This window comes from Theropithecus gelada, chromosome 14 (assembly GCF_003255815.1).
Source record: "Theropithecus gelada isolate Dixy chromosome 14, Tgel_1.0, whole genome shotgun sequence".
Lineage (NCBI taxonomy): Eukaryota > Metazoa > Chordata > Mammalia > Primates > Cercopithecidae > Theropithecus > Theropithecus gelada.
The window spans coordinates 12,524,420-12,545,147 of record NC_037682.1 but is presented as its reverse complement, the minus strand read 5'-3'; the positions used below and the strand labels follow the sequence as shown (position 1 = coordinate 12,545,147).

The following is a 20,728-nucleotide window of genomic DNA, read 5'->3' as shown; positions in this document are numbered from 1 at the left end:
CGCTGGCTGCCTCGAATGTCTTTGCTTCAGGTGGGGACTGTGTAGAAACTTGATGTTGAGGTTGCAGCAGAGCAGGGGGTGGGCATGGGGCAGGGGGCCAGGAGGGCCTCTGCCACTGTTCCTTGGATGGAACAGAAGGCCTAAGGGGGAAACAGATTCCTTGGGACCAGAGCCCGTTTCACCCCAAGATGCAAGGTGTGTTTGGGTGGTTCAGGTTCAGCCCTTTGTCTGTACTGGGTTAGAGCTTTGCTTCTCAGAGTTCACGGTGCTCATGACTCACTGGGGCGCTTGCTAAATGCAGGTGCGGGTTCAGTGGTCCGGGATGGAGCCCAGGTATAGATTTCTAACCTGCTCCTGCTCGGCCAGTGCCCTGGCCCAGGGCCACACTTTGAGTTGCAGAGAGGGAGTAGAAGACCCTCGAAGCCCCCTGTGAATGAGGGCAGCCACTTGCGGAGTCCTGCCTGTGTGAGAGATGTGCCAGCGGGTGCACGTTCATACTGCAGCCTGGAAAGATATAGTTTGCTGGCCACCCCTTCCTCCCTGAGGGGTCTGAGGCTCAGAGAGGATAAGCTGGCCAAGACTGCTGAGCCAGCGATTGGGGGACTGGGCTGGTCTGACCATGCCCACCTCCCTCCCCAACAATGCGGACAGCTAGGGCAGGCAGGGGTGGGAGATCCCAGTGGGACAGCACTGAAATGCAGGGCCCACCAGACGTCTTTGCAGAGGGCTTTCCTAAGAGGGCACAAAACACCTGGCCAGGGCCAGCACAGCCCAGGAACCCCAGCCCAGCCTAGCTTCGGGGCAGTGAGGCCTGGGGAGTGGCTGGAAGGCCCAGGTGGTGGGGCCTGCCCCCTCCACACAGCAGGTGGCGCTGTTCATCCAGTCAGTCCTGCCTTGGCCGCAGAGTCAAGTCACAGGCACTGACCCAGCCAAGCTGACCGGACCTTTCCCTTCCCCCTACCCTGCCCCCATCTCAGCCCCCAGTGTGCAGTGACCCTACTTGGTGAGGGGCTGGGGAGGGTGATAGAAGAATGCCCTCGGCCTTAGAGCCTGTCTTCACCCACAGCCACTGAACAGAAGAAGAAACGGGCCAAACAAGGGTGAAGACCTGCCCAAGGTCGCCTGGGAGGTGGGGACAGACTGGGGACCAGAATCAGGGCCTCCCAGCCTAGGACTCCAGCCTCCACCACACCTGATGATTTTCAGAGGTTCTTTGCCCTCAGTGGTCTCATTGGTCTGCAAATTATCCTGTCCAGTGAGCACAGCACAGGCAGAAGAAACTGAAGGCCAGGGAGGCTCCGTGGCTTGCCCGGGGCTGCAGCCAGGGTGTGGCATGGGGAGGGTCTTGAGAGGTCAGTGCTGGGAAGGGCTAGAGAGGCACTCTGCCTGGAGCTCCACTCAGTACCTGCAGCAGCTGCCTCCTGTCCTGGTGCCGCTGCAGTCAGGAAGGGGATCTACCCCGCAGGTCCCCACACTCAGGTGCACACTTGGGCCCTAGTCCAGGGAAGCTGGACCCCCAGCCTCATGGCGTGCTGGATTGACACTCACCCCACTTTCAGCCCTCCTCTTCCTCTGTGAAATGGCCTGATGCCAATGCTGTGTGGGTCCATGGGAGGGCAGGAGAGTCCCGGGGTGGGGAGGACAGGGCTCTACCTTCTCCTGGGCTGGCCTCTACACCCATTACCCATTAACCCTCAGGTCCCAGCATCCCTCTCCCCAGTGCTGCCTTCTGTCTCCCACCTCCTCCTGGCCCTGCTCCCACTCAAGGCCCAGTGATGGGTGCTGGGAGCTGACTGGAACTGGAGAGGGCACCATTTACTCATCACTGACCTGGCACTTTACCTCCACTGTGAGGCAGGGATACTGAGCATCCTTTAGAGATGAGGCCTCTGAGGACAGAGGGCAGGCGTTGGGGACCAGGTGGAGCTGGCCACAGGGGACAGCCATGTCTTCTGGGCCAGGGCTGAAATCTCAGCCCCTCACTCATTGTGGCTCGGTAGGGAAGCCAGGGGCACAGATGGGGACTCATCTCCATTGATGGGCCCCCTAGGTCCTGGTGTGCAAGTCCCCTGGGCCCCTTTCACCAGCCTAGCCACCTTCCTGCCCCAGCGATGCTTGGGCCCCAACTTCATTATGGAGTTGGCAGATGGCAGCCTCGACTCTTGGCTGAGCCCTTGAGTCTGGGACATTTCAGTCACCTCTTTCCTCCAGTCCAGAGATGAAAATCCCTGGGACAGTTGCTCCTTTGCTCAGTGACCTAGTTGAACAGGGGAGATGGCAAGGCCTGAGCTCCCTTGGCCAGATCAGCTCCTATGGGGTTAACAGGAGGCTCCATTCCACCCCTTCCAACTTCGAGGCTACCCCAGAAAATGAATAATCTATAATCTTAATTGATTATAATTCAGTGGAGTTGGAGCGTTAGGGACAAAGTGCGAGTCTTCCCTCCTACCTCCAGCCCTTGCTGACCAGGACAGGGACAATGTGTAGCTCAACGGATGGTGGTGAGAACTTAGATGATGGTCAGTTATGTAGCACGTGGGATATGGAGGAAAGATCCATGGGTACGTGGAGGCTTATAGAGAAGCTGGTTCTGTGGCTGGTCCCAGGCAACTCATAATGTAAATCCATTTTTAAGAATCGCATGGTGTAGGCGGGTGTCTACTTTGTCCGCAGGCAGGCCTGACCCCGGGTGGAGGAGGGGCAGGGTGGAGAATAACAATTGTCTTAAGGGAGTCTGCGGAGGGAGAAAAACCTCTGGGTGCATCAGCTGGAAAAGAATAGGAGTCTCAGTGTGGCCCCTCTCCCCCCTCTCAGCCCAGCCCCTGCGCAGGCGGTGGGGGAGCTGCGGTCAGCACACACAGCTGGGGCCTCCAGCAAAATCCCATTCTATATATCTAAGAGCAACAGCTCCGAGAGCGGCCCCCAGAGGGACAAAACCTCATTGTGAGGCACCCGCCGGCCTCAGCACCCCCTCCCCCAACCCCAGAACTGTCGTGGCATTGACCCCCCTCGGCGGGCCACCACGGGCCTGCTGACTGGGCCACATCTGGGACTCAGGCACTGGCTGCCCCTCCCCCACGGCTGGCCACTGAGGACTGACAGGGAGGCTGGGGTGGGAGCGGCTTCCAGGCCTCTCACCCCATCCCCACGGGGCGGCCTGGCTTGTGCCCCGCCCTCCCCAGGGATGCTGCAAGGCAGAGGTGAGAGTCCGAGGTGGGCTAGGTTGGCATCTTGATCTGCCAGCAGTCCCCCACACCTCTGGCCTCTGTTTAGTGGCTTGTCAAACAGTGGTTGGGTGAGGTAGGTTTTTCCAGCTTTTACGTGCTGCCTTGAAGGGTCCTGAGAGGCTTCAAGTTGAGCCACTCTGAAGTGGGATGATTCTCTAGGTTGGGGATTCCAGAATTATCTGCTCCCAAGGTTTCAGAGGTCTGGGATTCTGTAGATTTTTGTTTGTTTGTTTGTTTGTTTGTGTTTGGAGACAGGATTTTGCTCTGTTGCCCAGGCTGGAGTGCAGTGCTGCAAACATGGCTCACTGTAGCCTCAACCTCCTGGGCTTAAGTGATCCTCCTGCCTCAGCCTCCTGAGTAGCTGGGATCACAGGCATGTGCCACCATGCCTAGTTAATTTTTTTTATTTTTTGTAGAGACAGGATCTTGCCATGTTGCCCAGGCTGGTCTTGAACTCCTGACCTCAAGCGATCCTCCTGCCTCAACCTCCCAAAGTGCTGGGATTACAGGTGTGAGCCACTGGAGCCTGACTGGATTCGGTAGTTTGAAGATGCCACCATCCATTCATTCAACACGTTTATTGAGCACCTACTGCGTGCCAGGTCATGTTCTTGGTGTTGAAGTTATAGCAGTGACTGATACAGAAAAATATCTTGCCCTCATAGGGCTTCCGTTCTAGAGCAAGAAGGATAATAACAGAAACTAAATAGGAATCATTTACATGGTGAGCAAGAAATGCCTAGGTAGGGAGAACTGCTTTAGGTAGGGTGGTTGGGGACATGACATTTGAGCTGAGACCAGCTGCTGCAAAGAACTAGCCATGTGGAGACAAGCATTGTAAACAGATGGAATAGCATGTGCCAAGGCCCTGTGGCAGGTGCAGACCTTGCATGTTTGAGCAATGGCAAGGAGGCCTAAGTAGCTGTTATTCAGTGAGCAATGTAGAGAAGGGAAGAGCTGAGGTCAGTGGTAGAGGTGGGGCCTGAGAAACCAGAGCAAGACATTCAGATGTTGTTTTGAGTGCAAAGGGAAACTTAGTTTTGCAAAGGAATGACATGATTGGATGTATGTTTCAGAAAGGGTGATTTGGGAGGACTGAAGGGGAAATCATTGAGACAAGAGGCTGTGCAAGTTGGGCGGGACAGAGATGCGGAGGCAGTCAGTCATAAGGGTGAAGGCAGGGGCACAAGGACAATGGCTTTATTCTGGACTTACATCGAGTTAGAATCTCCAGGTTTCATTATACCAGACAGGGTCACGGTAAAGGAGAGCTTGGATTCTCGGGGCAGCCAGGATTTGACTCTGAACTTTAATGACCTCGAAACTCTTGGCCAGGGCCGGGAGCCGTGGCTCATGCCTGTAATCCCAGCACTTTGGAAGGCCAAGGTGGGAGGATCACCTGAGGTCAGGAGTTCAAGGCCAGCCTGGCCAACATGAGGAAACCCCGTCTCTACTAAAAATACAAAAATTAGCCAGGCATGGTGGCAGGTGCCTGTAATCCCAGTTACTCAGGAGGCTGAGGCAGGAGAATCGCTTGAACCCAGGAGGCGAAGGTTGCAAGTGAGCTGAGATCGCGCCATTGCACTCCAGCCTGGGTGACAGAGCTGAACTCCATCTCAAAAAAAAGAAGATTTTAGACCTGCATTGTCCAATACCACAGCCACACGTAACTGTTTAATTACAATTAAACAAAATGAAAAAATCAGTTCTTCAGTCTCAGTAGGCACATTTCCAGTACTCACTTGTGGCCAGTGACTACCATACTGGACAACCCAGGGAACATTTCCATCATCACAGCCACAGGACAGGACTTCCTGGCAGTCCTTAATGCATTAAGCCTCAGTTTCCACATCTGTAAAATGCAGGTAACAACAACGTCTCCTTGATAGGGTGCCTGTGAGGACTACATGAGATAACGCCTGTGTGGCCTGGCATATAACACACGTTCCCTAAATGCAGGTTGTTATTGTTGCTGAGCTGGGTGGGTGGCTAATGAGAGGGATGGGGGCTGTCTCTGAGGTTTGGATTCAGAATCGTGACATCTTGTCCTGTGCAAGACGAAGGCGAGGACGGCGAGGGCACACCCTTCCAGTCCCGACCCCACAGAAGCCAGGTGGCCCTTCGCCCCCATCCCGACCCGGGAAGGCCCAAAGCCCTGCAAACCTGGGATGGCCCCGCTCCCCCGACCCGAGACGGCCCCGCGCCCCGCAAACCTGGGACTGCCCCGCGCCACCCGGATCCGAGAAGGCCCCTCGACCCGCAAGCCTGGGACAGCCCCGCGCCCCCCAACCCGGGACGGTCCCGCGCCGGGACGGCCCCAGGCCCCGCAAGCCTGGGGCGGCCCAGAGCTGAGCGCCGCCTGCAGGAGTCGGGAGCGTGGTGCCCGCGACCGGGATGGGCGCGGCGCGGGCCGGCAGGGGGCGCTGGGCGCGGCGGGCGGGGCGCGTGGGGCGGGCAGGGGCCGGGCCAGGGCCGCGCGGGGGGCGAGCGCGGCTGCGGACCGGGCGGGACCGCAGCCGGAGCCTAGCCGGGACTATCGCGCGGGCCGCGCCGGCGATGCCGCGCCCCCGGGCCGGGCTGTAGCGGGGCCGCGGCTGGAGTGCGCGCCGGGCAGGCGGGACATGGAGGTGGTGGACGAGACGGAGGCGCTGCAGCGCTTCTTCGAAGGTGAGAGACCGCGGGCTGGCGGCGGCGATCCTCTGGCTCTGGGAACCCCCTGCTGATCTCCCCGGGGGCTGGGGCCCCCCGCTGTGCTTCCGCCTCCTCTGGCTGGGACCCTCCTTCAGGCTGGCACCAGCCCGCCAAGACAGGCTGCCGGGGCTGGAAGTCCCCTGGCGGTTACCACCCGCCGCCGCTGAAGTTGGGCTCCCCCTCCCCGCTCCTCAACTCGCAGCTTCCTTGGGACTGTGTCCCCTTCCAGGTCCGGACCTCCTTTGAGCCTTCCAGGACCCGGAACTTTCCCTAAATTGTGACACTCCCGCCCCCAGCAAACTTCCCGAGTCTGGGGACCCTCCACTGTTCTTCCCCAGACCCCAAGCGGGCTAGAACCCCCTTCAAGGCCCAGACCCCCAGCGTGCCTTCTAGGACCTTCCATACATCTTGAGGCTGGACTCCAGCCTGCTTCCCAGAATCTGTGACCCCCACCTAGAGACCAAGACCCCCTGTGTGCCCTTCAGGTTGGCGCCATCACCCTTGACTTCTAGGAGGAGCTGGGACCTCCCCACTGTGCTTCCATGAGGGTAGGACCACTTTAGAGACTGGGACCCCTTGGAGACTGCCACCTGTTTTCCACAATGCTGCCTCTAGTGACTCCTCTGCTGTTTGGGGCTGGGACCCCCCTCCCTAGCATGCTCTCCTACGGCTGGAACCTTCTTGAAGCTGACATCCCTGCCACCAGTTACCTCTGCTCTCCGAGACCCTTCTAGTGCTGTGAACTCTGTCCCACCAGCCCTCTGAGGCTCCTCAGCACTGTGTCCCCCCAACCCTGGAGCTGCGCCTCTCTGACCTCACCCCCTCAAAGAGTGACCTCACCCCCCCCCTTGACCCTGAAAGGAGCCCTCTGGGGTGGAATTGACATACACTCCATAATATCTTCTTCTGCCCCCATCCCTACATTGGTTTTGGAGGTCTGCTCCTACATCTAACCAACTCCCTGTCTTTTCCTGGATGGCCCCTGCCCCTCCTTCGGGGCCGCCACTCCTCCTGGTGGTGGGTTCTGGAGGGATGGGACAGCCATGGGAGGGGGAGGGGAAGTGCAGGCTGGCGCCTCCCAGCTCTCTCCACTTCTCAGAACTTCCCTGGAACATCTAGCCAGACCCTCTGGCCCCCTTTTGTGCCCCTGTCTACCAAGGTAGTGAGCCCAGCCCCTGCCCCGAGCTCCCCCTAGTCCCTAAGGCCACATCCTGCTGCTTGGTGCACTGAGAACATTCCTTCATGTGTGAACCTATCAGGGCTGCAGGGCAGGGAACCAGGGTCGAAGTTTCAAGCCCCAGATTCCTGTGGAGTCCTGTGGAAGAGAGAAGCAGCTCTTCCAGTGCCTCAGTTTCTCTCCCTCTGTGACTTGGGAGGTGGGAACCCTTATTCACGCCTACTGGCTGAGCAGCCCAGGCAGGGGCACCCCCAAGCCTCAGTCATCCCACTTCAGGATTCTGGACACCCCACAGACCCAGACCCCAAGAATTCAGGCTTGGACTAGATTGAACGGTTGACTCTGTGCCAGCTGGGCCATCTGAGGGTCTTAGGCAGCCCCCCATCTGTCCCGGGGCTCTGGCTCTCCCCAGACACTGTTGATCCATAGGAGCTCTCAAGGGGCCTGAGGCGGTTTGAGGCCTTCAGGGAAGAGGGGACCAGACATTCGTGCCTGCTTGGGTTACTGTTTGGGGGGCCTTAAGCCTGCTGGGTACCCAGAGGACCCGTAGGCCAGGCTCCCTTGACTTCCACACTGCCTTCCTCAGGACCCTGGACCTGGACAGAGAGCAGAGGGGTGGGCCTGGCTGGCCTGGACTCCCTGGCTCTCTCCTGACCATGGGTTGGGGGTGGGGGCTGACGCCACGGCTTAGCCATGCAGCGGCCTGGCAGCCTGGCGGGGGGAGGCTGCGCTGCTCCCTCCAGAGAGATAAGAGGAGACTCAAGAATGTCTGTGGGGAGCAGGGGAGGGGTGTGAAGCTGTCCGCCTAGGAGGGCTGGGCTGGAAACAGCTCCCAGCCTCTGCGATGGGGGAAGGTGTGGGTGGGCCCTGAGGGCTAGGGTCTCTGGGCCACTTGGGAGGGGAAGGCCCATGTGGGCCTCACACTGTAGGTGAGAGCGGGCCTGGGAGCGGCAGGGCCTGGTGTGCTTGTGAGTGTGAGTGTAAAGTGCGAGGGAGCGGGAAGTTGTGCTTCTGAGCCGTGGCTGCGTCACTCTTGAGTGCTCTCACACTCGGGACTGGGGCTGGGGACACCTGAGCTCTCCTCCTGGTCCCCACTTGGCCTTGGTCATCCCTCTGGACAGTTGATAGCGGACCCTGTGATCTCGGCTCTGGGCTGGGAGACTGGGAAAGGGTTTTACTGAAGGGGCTGCAGCACAGCGCGCCCCCTCACTTGACGTGGTGCCCCTCCCTGGGCACACCAAGCATAGGTGCTGGGTCCTGCCCTGTGCCGGTGGTGGGCTGGGGGCTAAGGCGCTTTGGACCTCGGGTGGGAGGCCGGGACAGGGCGGCCCCCTCGAGGCTGGTACAGCCGGGCCCCCGTGACCGCCCGGCTAATCCCCTAGAGAGAGGCAAGGCAGCCCAGATTGGCGGGCACAGGGCCTGCAGAGAGGGGACCCACCGGGCAGGATGCACTGGCTCCCAACAGGTAACCGGGCCACAGTGTAAGGGGGCCTTGGACCCCAGAGCCAGGGCAGGCACGGGACAGGGCAGCATCTGAGAATCTGGCCAGGACCTCAGAGTTCTAGTGCAGGCTGGACCACTGAGAGCGGGGTGACTGTCTGTGCCTGGCAGGGAACCCCCAGAGAGCTCTTGCCCTCTCTAGGTCCTTTTTCCTCACCTGCAAGACAGGAGAGGGTGGCAGAGAAGAACCTCAGCTCTGAAGAAGCTCACCACCCAGCCCTGGGGAGGAGGGACATGTTAGAGTATGAATGGCCGAGCCTGGAAGGGGTGGCTGCTGGCCCCAGATTGTAGGGGCACATGAGGCTGGAGTGAGCAGCCCAGTGCCCCCCAGAAAGCAGGTGGGTGTGCAGGGAGCCTTGGAGGATGGAGGGACATCGCCTTCCAGCAGGTGCTGGAGAGACCACTTGGAGTTTAGTGGGGCCTCTGCCTGGCCTCTGGAGCCTCACTAAGGCCAGAGGAGGGAGGCCTGGGATTTCACCCCTTCTGAAGCTGATGGGTGGCCTGGACTAGTGACTTCCTTCTCTGGCCTCATTCCCCTCCCAGGGTAAGTAAGTGTGTTGGACCAGAGCAGGGGCTTCCAATGTAATTTTTTTAACCATCAAACAAACTCATAGTCTCCTGATAGGGCAGATACAGTGGATAAGGGGGGCTGGGCTCCCCACAGCCCCTGGAGCACCAGGATACTGGTTCAAAAGCCACCCTTCCCAGCTGTGGGATGGGTGAGGGGAGGGGAATGGTGCTGGCTGAGGCTCAGAGAGAAGGGAGTTGGCCAGAGTTAGCCAGAGCGGACACCTAGCCCCCAGCTCCCTACCCTGCCACCAGTACCTTGGTGTGGGGGGCTACCTGTCAGGTACAAACATCTCTGCCTCTGGAGGGCAGGAAGAGGTCCCAGGTAGAGACCACCTGACGATTTGGAAGAGAGGACCCCCACCTGGACAGGAATCCGGGGCTGAGCTGGGCTGTGTGATGGAGGTGGCACTGTGGCCCATGTCAGCCTGTCTGTCTCTGTCTGTCCCTGGTGCACCCAGGGAGTAAGTAGATGGGAGGGGTGGCCAGGCACAGGGTTTCCTGACCCCTGACTCCCAGGGAGAGGACCTGCCTCCTGGGTCCATCCAGAGCCCCGCTGAGGACTCCGGTCCTAGCCTCAGTGCATGGAGCTGATTGCCAGACCCGCCCCAGGCCCTGAGCCTGGCAGGAGAGGAAATGGTAGTGGGGGGTCTGACTCATCCCTGTGTCCCCAGCACCCAGTGCAGGGCAGGGGTGGGGAGTGGGCAGGAAGTGTTCTCAGGGTCAGTGGAGGCAACAATGGGTATGTGAACAGAGGCAGTGGGGGTGGGGGACGCACCCCAGAAAGCACCTCTCTGGAGGGCTTGGGGTCAGTGCAGGGGTAAGAAGCAGGCAGTTACTAACCCTTTGGCCTCAGGGACTCTCCTGAGACTGGAAAGCTGGACGGAATGCTCCTTGGGGTCTTAGGTAGAGCCAAGGAGGGCATTTGAGGGCAGAATGGCCTTTTCCCTGGGGGCCTGGCTCCCCACTTACAAACTCCCAAGGGGTTACAGACTGGAGGGCCCTGGTAGCGGAGGCTGCTGGGTAACAGCCCAGCGGGGCTGCTGATTGGCTGTCACCCTTGGACTTTGCCCTCCCTGATAAGGAGCAGGGAGCAGAAATTATTAACTGAATCATTAACCGGGTGGCCCCGCCCTGCCCAGGCAGCCTGCCTTACCTTCCCACCTTCCTCCTTACGGACCTAGCACATTCCTGGGCCTCAGTTTCTCTCATGGCCTTGGGTGCTGGAGTATATGGGGGCCTCCTCTCCTATTTCCAGGGCTTCAGCCCCTGCTGCCACAGGGTGTGGGTACCTCTTGGTTGGGTCTCGGAGTGGGATGATGTAATGGTTCTGTGCATTTGCCAGCGGGGGCAGCTGGGGTCTGTTCCTAGCTCTGCTGCTTACCCACAGTCCTTCTCTTGGCCGTATCAGGGCACCGCTGTGCCTCCGCTTTCTCATCTGTAAAATGGGAATGCAGTTGTAACGGCAGGGCCTCCGTCCCAGGGTTTCTGGGGTGATTAGGTAAGATAGTGCCTGGCCTGCTGAACACTCCATTGGCCCATGGCAGGTGTTCTGCGTCCTACCTTGAAGATTACTGGTCCCCAGGATAGGTCAGTGCCCCTAAGCTTAGGGGGCTTGTTGAGCATGTTCTGTGGTTCTGTGCACAGGGCCTGCACCATGACAGCTTTGGCCCAGCGTGACCTGGTCCTGGTGCCTGGCACATCCAGTAGGCCCACCCCACCTCCCCCTCTGAGATTTGGGTCCTGTTCTTGCTGCCACCAAGGGGGAGGGGCTTGACTATATTGTGGCTTCATCTGCCGCACCCAGGCTCTTTGCATGTTGTCTTCCTGGAGTCCTGGGGTGCAGTGGAAGGGTGGGTGATGTCCTCCCATTTCTGAGGCATGCTGTGAGGCAGGAGAGGAAGGCGATGATGTATCAGGCTCCCTCAAGGTGGCCACAGCAGAGCTGGGACTGGAGCCTGGGTCCCAGCTGGGTACCAGCCTGGGGTGGGTAGGGAAGGGGCCTCTCCTCCTGACATGCTGAGGAGTGGCTCCAGCATGGGTGGCCACACCAGATGACATCCATGCAGCCTCCTTGACCTCTCTAAGACCTCAGAGTCCTCACTCACATGGTCAAGGTTGCATGACGTGAGCAGTTAGACCCCATGAGTGCCAGGGCCTGGAGTGCAGGGGGAGGGGCAAAGCCCCTGGATGGGGAGTACAGTTGGGTCTGGAGCCCCCTGCCGGCCTAGATTATGGAGGGGGTTCCCGGGCATTCTGTCCTCCCTGTGCCCCAGGTCACATCAGTGAGGGAAGTTCTCTCTCCAGCTGAACCGGGTCCCTGCAGCCCCCGGAGGGCACACCCACAGCATCTGTCTCTCCTTTGTGGAGTTTGAGGATCCTATCTCCCTCTGGCCTCCCTCACTTCCCCTCTCGTCTCCCTCCATGGCTGGGGGAAGGGGATCCCCATCCCCTGCCCTGCTAGCTTGGAGGCAGGGGGCTGCCTTTAGGGAGTGGAGCTGCATCTGTGACACTGAGTTCACTGAGTGGGGCCTGGCTTCAGCCGGAGCTGCTTAGGGAGGGTCTGACAGCAGGTCGGGAGGGGGCTTGGAGGGAAGAAGAGGAGGCGGGAGCTCTTCCTGGGTGGCCACTAACCTAACCCACACATGGGATGCTGTGCCTGTGGGCCTGGGCCTGCTGTCGGGTCAGTGAGCACTTGTGTACATGTGTGTCCTGGCATACACGCCTGTGAAGTCTGCTGAGGTGTGAACATGCACAGGCATGCTCGTACCTCAGGGCTTTTGCACCGGCTGTCCCTACCATCTGGAACCTTCTAGAATGCTAGGCATTTTACTGCTCTTGTCATCTGACTCTGCTCCCTAGAATGTCAGCTCCATGTGGGCAAGGCTTTTGTCCCTTTTGCTCACTGCTGTAGCCCCAAAGCTGGGCACTATGCTTGCCTGACACACAACAGGTGCTCAGTAAATAACTGCCGAATGAATGAAGGCACACAGATGAATGTGGGTGTGCGCATGTGTGTGGGTATGTGAGTGGGGCGTGCTGCTGTGTGTGTCAGTACTGTGTATGCGTGAGTAGGGGGCATGTGGTACGTGATCATGTGCATGTCAGTGGATACCTGACTGCAGAGTGTACTCTTATGTACACGTGTGTGTGTTGCAGTGTGCCTGCCTGGGGTCATACCAGTGCGTAGGCACAGATGGGCACAGGTGACCCTGGTGGAGACCTGTGTCCACCCCAAGCTGCAGGGTCTCTACCTGGCACCTGGTGGCCTGCCTGCTCTGGTCCCTGTGGGAGAGAGTAGGAACAGGTCCTAGCCGCTGGCCTTGGTGCTGTTGGACCTGGCTTTGGAGCATGTTGGGGCTGTGAGTTCAGCCTTGTGTTGACCTGAGGACAGGGTGGCAGCTTCGTGGGGACTTGGAGTGGATGTAGCCATAGCCCAAGGGTGGCTAAAGATTTCTGGGACTCGGGCTGGGCGTGGTGGCTCATGCCTGTAATCCCAGCACTTTGGGAGGCCGAGGTGGGTGGATCACAAGGTCAGAAGATTGAAAACATCCTGGCTAGCATGGTGAAACCCCATCTCTACTAAAAATATAAAAAATTAGCCGGGCGTGGTGGTGGGCGCCTGCAGTCCCAGCTACTTGGGAGGCTGAGGCAGGAGAATGGTGTGAACCCGGGAGGCAGAGCTTGCAGTGAGCCGAGACTGAGCCACTGCACTCCAGCCTGGAGATGAGACTCTGTCTCAAAAGAAAAAAAAAAAAAAAGATTCTGGGTCTCCTAGAAGAGAAGTTTCTCCGGCTGGGCCGGTGGCTCATGCCTGTAATCCCAGCACTTTGGGAGACTGAGGCGGGTGGATCTTGAACACCTGTCAGGAGTTCAAGACCAGCCTGGCCAACATAATGAAATCCCGTCTCTACAAAAAATGCAACAATTAGCCAGCATGGTGGCACGCACCTGTAATCCCAGCTCCTTGCAAGGCTGAGGTGGGAGAATCACTTGAACTCGGGAGGCGGAAGTTGCAGTGAGCCGAGATCGCGCCACTGCATTCCTGCCTGGGCAATAGAGTGAAACTTTGTCTCAAAAAAAAAAAAAAAAAAAAAAAAAAGTAAAAAAAGAGAGGGGTCTCTGTAGGCAGCCTGTGGGGGCTCTTCTGCATTTTTGGTAAGAAGTTGGGAGAGAACAAAGACTACTGTGACTCAGATTGAAGAACCTGATAGAAAAATGGCTCAAGAGCCCCATCTTTGTCAGGTGTGGCTACTGGGCCCAAGCTGACTGAGGATTTGATTCGGAGAGGCAAAGGGTTGCTTACACAAGCAAACATTTGACCTGAAGGCATTTTGACTAAGAAGGCTCTGGTCACAAGTTGAAGCCTAAAGCAGGACAGCTAGCAGTTATAGATCTTTTTTTTTCTTTTTTTTGAGACAAAGTCTCGCTCTGTCACCCAGGCTGGAGTGCAGTGGCACGATCTCGGCTCACTGCAACCTCTGCCTCCCGGGTTCAAGTGATTCTCCTGCCTCAGCCTCCTGAGTAGCTGGGATTACAGGCATGCACCACCACGCCTGTCTTGATTTTTGTATTTTTAGTAGAGACGGGGTTTCACCATGTTGATCAAGCTGGTCTCAAACCCCTGACCTCGTGATCTGCCCACCTTGGCCTCCCAAAGTGCTGGGATTACAGGTGTGAGCCAACGTGCCTGGCTATAGATCATATTAATAAGAAGACAAAGTCCAAACCAAAGGAGTTGAGGCCTACAGTGCCTTGCCCCCATGTAAACTGGTTGGGAGATGAGCCACAGCACTAGGTGCTCTCTGTGACTGGGAGGACGGGAGGGGCTGCCTGGGCAGGCAGGGAGGCAGTCGCAGAAGGCTGACCCACTGGAAGGGATGACTGGGGCCGAGGCCGACAGGCTGGATTATGCTGTGCGTGTGTAAGAATAGCAGCAGAGTGCTGGCCATGCCTCAGAGGGACTTAGGAGAAGGCACGGAGGCCCCTCGGAGGCTCCGGAGCAGGTGTGCAGCAAGGTGGAGGGGCCTGGGAGAGAGGGGACAGCCTGGGTGGAGGCGTGAGGGCAGGAAAGGAGATGGGAGTCCCAAGAGAGATGGAAAGAGGGCGGTTCACCCTGACTGCGGAATGGCCTCGTGGGGGTCACCTCGTTTAAGGCTCACTCCATGGCAGGGATTCGTGCTCCATCTGATGGAGAAGGAAGCCAGGTCTCAGGTCGTTTGCTGAGGGTCATAGCCATGAAGTGGGGAGTCCACATTAGCAACCAGGCCTCTTTGACTCTGGGGATCTCTCTGGGCATCGCAGTTATGCCCAGATGGGCTGTCCACTGACCGCTACCACCCTGGCCCTCAGCTGCTGCCTGAAGCTAGGGCACCCCTCAGGTTCAGATGCCCCGAGTGGACACTCAGAGCAACTGGGGTCTTTGGGAATGCGCCTGGGCCCTGGTGCCCTCTGCACCCCAGGTTCGGATCGACCAGGCCTGGCCAGCATCCTCGGGACCCGGCCCACCCTACCCACAGCCACGTGGCTGACGGGATTTCCGCCATGTTTGGGGCATGAATTGACAAGTGCCCCATTGACGGGGCAGGGGAGGGGGTGGGCAGGGCACAAGCCTCCCACTGTGCCGTGTCCCCACCCTCCCCCGTTCCCTGGGACAATGGCCGAGACTCAGCCAGCGGCCACAGCTGGTGGGGGGCGGAGGGGGCACATGAGCACAAGGAGGGGCGGAAGGGAGGGGTCCTGGGTGGAGGGACCACCTGGGCCCCTGCCTGCTCTCATCCTGCACCTGGCTTGGGTGGCCTCCATTCCTTTCGTGGCCAGCTGGGTGGCCTTAAGGAGAGGAGGAGAGAAGAGGAGAGGAGAGAGGAGGGGGTGCCTTCCCATAGTCTGGATCACAGCCTGCCTGGGAAGGGGCAGCGTCTGCCTCCTGTTCCAGGCAGGTAATAAAGGGCCTAATTAATGAGGAGCAGCTGAGGCGCATAGCTCAGCAGGGCAGGGGCAGGACCTGGAGGGGCCCTGGGTAGCCCCAGCCCTGACCACAGCATGGCCTGGCCGAGGTCCCTCACTGGCCACTTGGCTCATCCACTTCGTGAACATTTCCTAGGTGCCTGTTGTGTGCTGGCATACTATATCCCAGAGAGACAGAACAGGGCAGCGCTCATAGCCCAGCACCTGCCCCTGTAAGCTATGGGCACATGCCTATCCTTTCTGAGCCTCAGTTTCCTCATCTGTAAAATGAAGAAAAAGAAAATCACCTACCTTGTAGGGTTGGGATGAGAATTCAATATGAGCCATGTAAAGTGCATGGCACAGGGCTGGGCACAGAGCAGCCACTGGGCGAGTGAGCTGTGGTTGGTGGGTGGGTGGTGGACAGACGCCCATCCTGCCCATCAGGGTGTGTGTAGGCGGGAGGGTAAAGAGCTGATGAGGAATTACAACGCCCCTGCCCATCCCTTGCTAAAGAGAATGGGAGAGTCAGAGATGGCCTCTTGGGGGAATTTACATTTAAGACAAAACCTAAAGCGTGAATAGGAACAGCATGGAACGGCACGTGTGAAGGCCTTGATGTGGGATGGAGGATGGAAAGGAGGCAGGGGCTGACCGCAGGGGCCAACCACTGAGAGGAGGGGAGGGAGGGGACCTGGGGAAGGAGAAAAGGCAGTCAGGGGCAGGCAGGAGACCATGTCAGGCCTTGGACTGCCAGAGGGCTCCAGATTTCTCCCAAGCAGTGGGAAGCTGTTGAAGGGTTTGAGAAGCGAAGGACAGAGATCCTGGTTTGTGAGCTCATGGTGCTGTTTTTGGGTTATTGGGCCCTGGGCGGTGTCTGGCGGGCCCGGCTTCCCTTCTCTCAGAGAGGTCTTGAGGATCAGAGTGAGCCATGTGGCCCATGTTCCACGTTCTGCCTGGCAGGTACCCCTGGCTGGGCTCCAGTGATGTTCTGGGGCTCTTTTGGGAGCAGTGGGGAGAGGTGCTCCCAAGAGGGTGCCCATGGGACCCTGCCCCCGTCCTGGGTTCTTAGGGGCTGTATCCCAGCCTCAGCAATCCCTGGGCTTTGGCAAGCCCCCACCCTCGTCTTGTCCACCTGGAATGTCTGTTAGAAATCTCCAGTGTGGTTCACGGGCGGGCTGGGGGCCGAGCGGCGTGGGGAAGAGACGACGTGGCCTCCAGGGCTTCCAGGAGAAGGTGTGGGGTCAGCGTTCCTCAGGAGGCCCTCCGAGCCCCCAACCCTCAAACTTCTTCCCCACCCACTGGCCTCCCCGCAACGCTGCCCCATCAGTTCCCTCCTCCCACCTCCTTCCTCCGTCCTCCGTCCGCCCGGACCCTGGCACGGGAGGGTCCCTCCTCCCCCAAAGCACATCTGGTTCTCGTTAGGGTCTCCCAGGATGCCTCTGCCTGAGGCCCCCTATCCCGAGGGAGGTGGGCAGGAGGATTAGGGGCGATTAGGAGTGCTCCTGGCCAGGAGAGGAGGGGGCTGGGTCTGTTATAAATAGCAACACTATGGCTGCATCAGCCCATCATTCACTGTAGATTCCAAGTTCAGGCTCAAAAACTTGCAGCTTCAGCGGCCAGAGTGGGGGTGATGCTCCAGGTGGGGTGGGGAAGGCACAGCAACCGCTAGCCACACCCTTCCCCTTGGAGTCAGGCCCCTGCACCTGGCTGGAATCCTCCTTGCTGTGTTGCCTAGGGTAAGAGACTTGACCTCTCTGAACTGTGGGGATGGTGATCATGTACCTATTTGAACATTCCCACTGTTTAGAGAGGGAAAATGCATAAAGCACTTAGAATCGTGCCGGGCCTGGTAGGCAGTCAGTGTGAGCTGCAGTCAGTGTGAGCTGCACTCACTGTCACTGTCTTTGTCATCATCACCATGATGAGTTGAGAAGCACTGGGAGATACTCACTGTGAGCCACTGTCAAGTCACTGTCTCTGTCACTATCAAGTCACTGTCTCTGTCATGGTCACCATTCTGGGCTGGGAGGGTTGAGTAACACGCTGCAGGTGAAGAGCCTGCAGGATGCCTTGTGCATAAGAAACTCCTGTGATTAGGCTGGGGACGGTGGCTCATGCCTGTAATCCCAGCACTTTGGGAGGCTGAGGCGGGCAGATCACCTGAAGTCAGGAGTTCCAGACCAGCCTGGCCAACATGGTGAAACCCCATCTCTGCTAAAAATACAAAAAATTAGCCGTGTGTGCTGGCGGGCGCCTGTAATCCCAGCAACTCGGGAGGCTGAGGTGGGAGAATTGCTGGAACCTGGGAGGGAGGCGGAGGTTGCAGTGAACCGAGATTGCGCCACTGCACTTCAGCCCGGGAAACTGAGCAAGACTCCGTCTCAAAAAAAAAAAAAAAAAAAAAAGTAAAGACAAGAAACTCCTGTGATTATTAATGTATTTGACTCACAAAGTGCCTGGCACACAGTAGGCACTCAATAAATAGGACCCGTGGTTACGGCAGGGTGGGGCCTGAGCAGAGGCAGGGTCCTGGAACCCAGGCACGCACAGTGGCCACGCCCAGCTGGAGAAGCTGCTCTTGCCCCGGGCCGCACCGCCCTGGACGGCCATTGGTGGTGCGTGGTGGGTGTCCCTTGTTCCTAGCTGGGCGAGCTGGGGGTGGGGGTCAGCAGGAGGGCCCTGGCCTGTCGCAGGCAGCGCGTGACTCCTAGGAGGGCTTAGCCGCTCATTAATCACCTAAGCGGGGCTCAGCATTCTTGAAATGCCGGCTGGGGCCAGGGAGGGGCCTGGGCGGGGGGCTCCCAGGGACCCCAGGGCTCTGGGGCTGGGAAGTGAGGACGGCTATTCTGACCACTGAGCACCCACTAAGTGGCCAGCACTTCACACACCTCATCTCATTTCATACTCAAAACAGCCCCATGAAGCCCTAGCTGTACGTGTCCCCATTGCACGAATGAGGAGACTGAGGCTCAGAGAGTGCGTGTGACCTGCCCAAGATCACTCAGCAGGGAGTGGCTGAGCCAGGATTTGTTCCTGGACCTGTCTGAGCTCAACAGAAGAGGGCAGACCCCAGACTCAGGCTTCAGAGGCCTGTGGGAGGAGCCCTCCTGCCTCAGTGGGGCTGGCCAGCCCGGGTCAACTGTGTAGGTGGGGCTGTCCTCCATTATCGGGGTTGACGCATCTCCCACGTCAGCCCCCTTATCACCCCGCCCTCTGGCTCCCCCCGCAAGGTGACCCTGGGAGGGGAAAGGCCGGCACCTCCCCCGTCCTCCCTCATGATGCCCAAGAGCCCTGGCTGCCTTTCCTCTAGGGGCCCCTCCCCTTGGTGGGGCCGGGGCCAGCGCAGAGGGCCCAGGAGAGGGCAGCAGGCAGAGGAGTGGAGCTCTGGCGGCCATCATTCCCTGCTGGGAGCCCGGGGCAAGCCCTTCCCTCTCTAGGCTTCTGCCTCCTCTGGAAAAAGGGGGCTAAGTTCCCCAGCCCGTGCCCCAGAGGGTGATGGGCATATCCAGTGAGGGTGCAGGGAGCTCTCCTGATCCTGATCCCCACTCCCCGCTGCGGCCAGGGCCTGGGTGCAGGAGGCTCCCACAGCCCTGTGGGCCCCCAGGATATACGGTCCACTCAGCCAGGCCTCGTGCTCCTGCGTGCCTGGAGCTAGGCCATCTGGAACTGCCCTGGAGGACAGGGCAGGACAGTGCCTGTTGGGTCCGAGCCATCCCATCGAGGGCAGTGGGCACCCATGGGGCTCTCAACTCAGTAAGCACCTCATTTGTGCCTCACAGCACCCCATAAGACAGACGAATAGTGACCCCATTTGACAGATGAGCGGAAAGGACTTGCTCCCTGTCACACAGCTAGAAAGGGGCGTGGCAGGATCGGCCTCTCTGTACCCAGATCCATGCCCTGGGCCCCTCTCCTCTGAGACTCAAGGGGGCCTTGTGCTGGGGCGGGGGTCATTATCAGCGCTTCCTGGAGGGGTGCCAGGCAGTGGAGGTGAGAGCTGGCCCCCACATGGATACTTGGGTGGAAAGGAGCAGGGGCATCTGTTTTGGATGGCCAGCCTGGGCAGGGATGGAGGGCTGGTCCCAGATGCCCAGGGTCTGCAGGGAGCTGGGCCCCTTCCCTAGCCCACCTCTCCTGCCCTGCAGGCCACGACATCAACGGTGCCCTGGAGCCCTCCAACATAGACACCAGCATCCTGGAGGAGTACATCAGCAAGGAGGATGCCTCCGACCTGTAAGTGGCCCCCTTGCCTGCCCTGCACCTGCCCAGCCCCCAGCCCTTTGTCTCTCTTCTGTCACCAGGGAGGTCTGAGGGCCGGACCTGGGGTCTCCCATGGTCCCACCTCTGAAAGCTGCTCCTCGTCCTTTCCCAGCCACTGACTCCTCCGAAATCTCCAGAGTTCCCTGAGGGGAGGGGGCGGCTACTTCCCTGCTGGGGCCGGGGTCCTGGCTGGAGCTGAGCCGCTCCCCTTCCCCGCAGCTGCTTCCCTGACATCTCTGCTCCAGCCAGCTCGGCCTCCTACTCTCACGGGCAGCCTGCGATGCCCGGCTCCAGCGGGGTTCACCACCTGAGCCCCCCTGGGGGTGGACCCTCCCCGGGACGCCATGGTCCCCTCCCACCCCCGAGCTACGGCCCCCCGCTGAACTGCAACAACAACAACGGCATGGGCGCTGCCCCCAAGCCCTTCCCGGGGGGCGCCGGGCCCCCCATCAAGGCCGAGCCCAAGGCTCCCTATGCCCCAGGGTGAGTGAGGGCAGGGAGTAGGGGGATACAGAGGCCTAGGTGCAGGCAGGGAGCAGGGCTGTGGCCATGGCCTGGGAGGTCCTGGACACTGGCCTGGCATAGGATGGGTTGGGTGACCGGCTGTGTGTGGGCAGGTGAGGGAAGGGAGGTTGGGTCCAGGCCGAGGGGGGACTCCTGGGCTTTGTTCTGAGGCACTGGGCAGCCATGAAGCTTCTAAGCAGGGGAGTGATGAGGGCTGACGTAAGTGCTAGAAAAATCTCGGTGCTGTGTGGTGAGTGGACAGGAGGTGGCGGGACTGGAGGCTGTGACTGTTTACCTTCATGGGAACACCTGCATACCCGTGCACACATGCCGGGCCCACTCACTCACGCATCCAGCGGACGTGTACTATGGCCACAGGAGTTGGACCACGGCTCAGATGTGGCACCTTAGCTCCCCCCCTACCAAAGCAAGCCTCATGGAGCCCAGAACCCAGGCCCTTCCCCCCATCTTTCTGAGGAGTCCACACCAGGGGTCTGACCCAGGGCTGAACCTTGGGACTGGCTTTGACCAAAGGTTCCAGGCAGCCACCCGCCCAGCCAGACGCCAGGGCAGCCCCCGGGGCACATGTTCACAGTGGGAGGCTGGGAGCGTGGGTCTGCAGGGGAGCTCAGGGCAAACATAGGGGCCCCTGTCTCTGGGTAGAAAAGCATTAAAACACTAGGTGCATGAACACTGTGTTCAGACAGCCTGGCTCCAACTTCACCTTTCCCATGTACCAGCCATCTAACCCATGGCCTCAGTTTCCTGCGAAGTGAGCCCCCAAATGCTTACCCCTCAAGATTATCGTGGGAAGTAAGCAAGGGCACAGAGGAAGCCCTGGGTGCATGGTGGC

The 20,728-nt window shown here is 59.3% G+C and overlaps 1 protein-coding gene and 1 long non-coding RNA gene across 3 annotated transcripts in view; one reads left to right on the top strand and one right to left on the bottom strand.

Moving 5' to 3' along the window:
* Nucleotides 1-5,747: 5,747 nt before the first annotated feature.
* Nucleotides 5,748-20,728, top strand: part of MYRF (myelin regulatory factor) — a 36,633-nt gene continuing 21,652 nt past the window's right edge. The window contains exons 1-3 of one of the 2 annotated variants that reach the window (XM_025357856.1): nucleotides 5,748-5,894; nucleotides 19,257-19,344; nucleotides 19,591-19,854. In XM_025357856.1, coding sequence (XP_025213641.1) covers nucleotides 5,849-5,894; nucleotides 19,257-19,344; nucleotides 19,591-19,854 — 398 coding nt within the window. In that variant the 5' untranslated portion in view covers nucleotides 5,748-5,848. Of the gene's footprint in view, nucleotides 5,895-8,512; nucleotides 8,561-19,256; nucleotides 19,345-19,590; nucleotides 19,855-20,728 lie in introns of those variants that run through there. The other variant, XM_025357857.1, reaches the window with a different exon arrangement.
* On the bottom strand, nucleotides 7,141-10,900 carry LOC112606906. Its single transcript, XR_003115703.1, has 4 exons — nucleotides 10,726-10,900; nucleotides 10,319-10,600; nucleotides 8,753-8,814; nucleotides 7,141-7,556 (listed from the first exon to the last, which is right to left on the bottom strand). It is a non-coding gene; the product is annotated as an uncharacterized LOC112606906 (long non-coding RNA).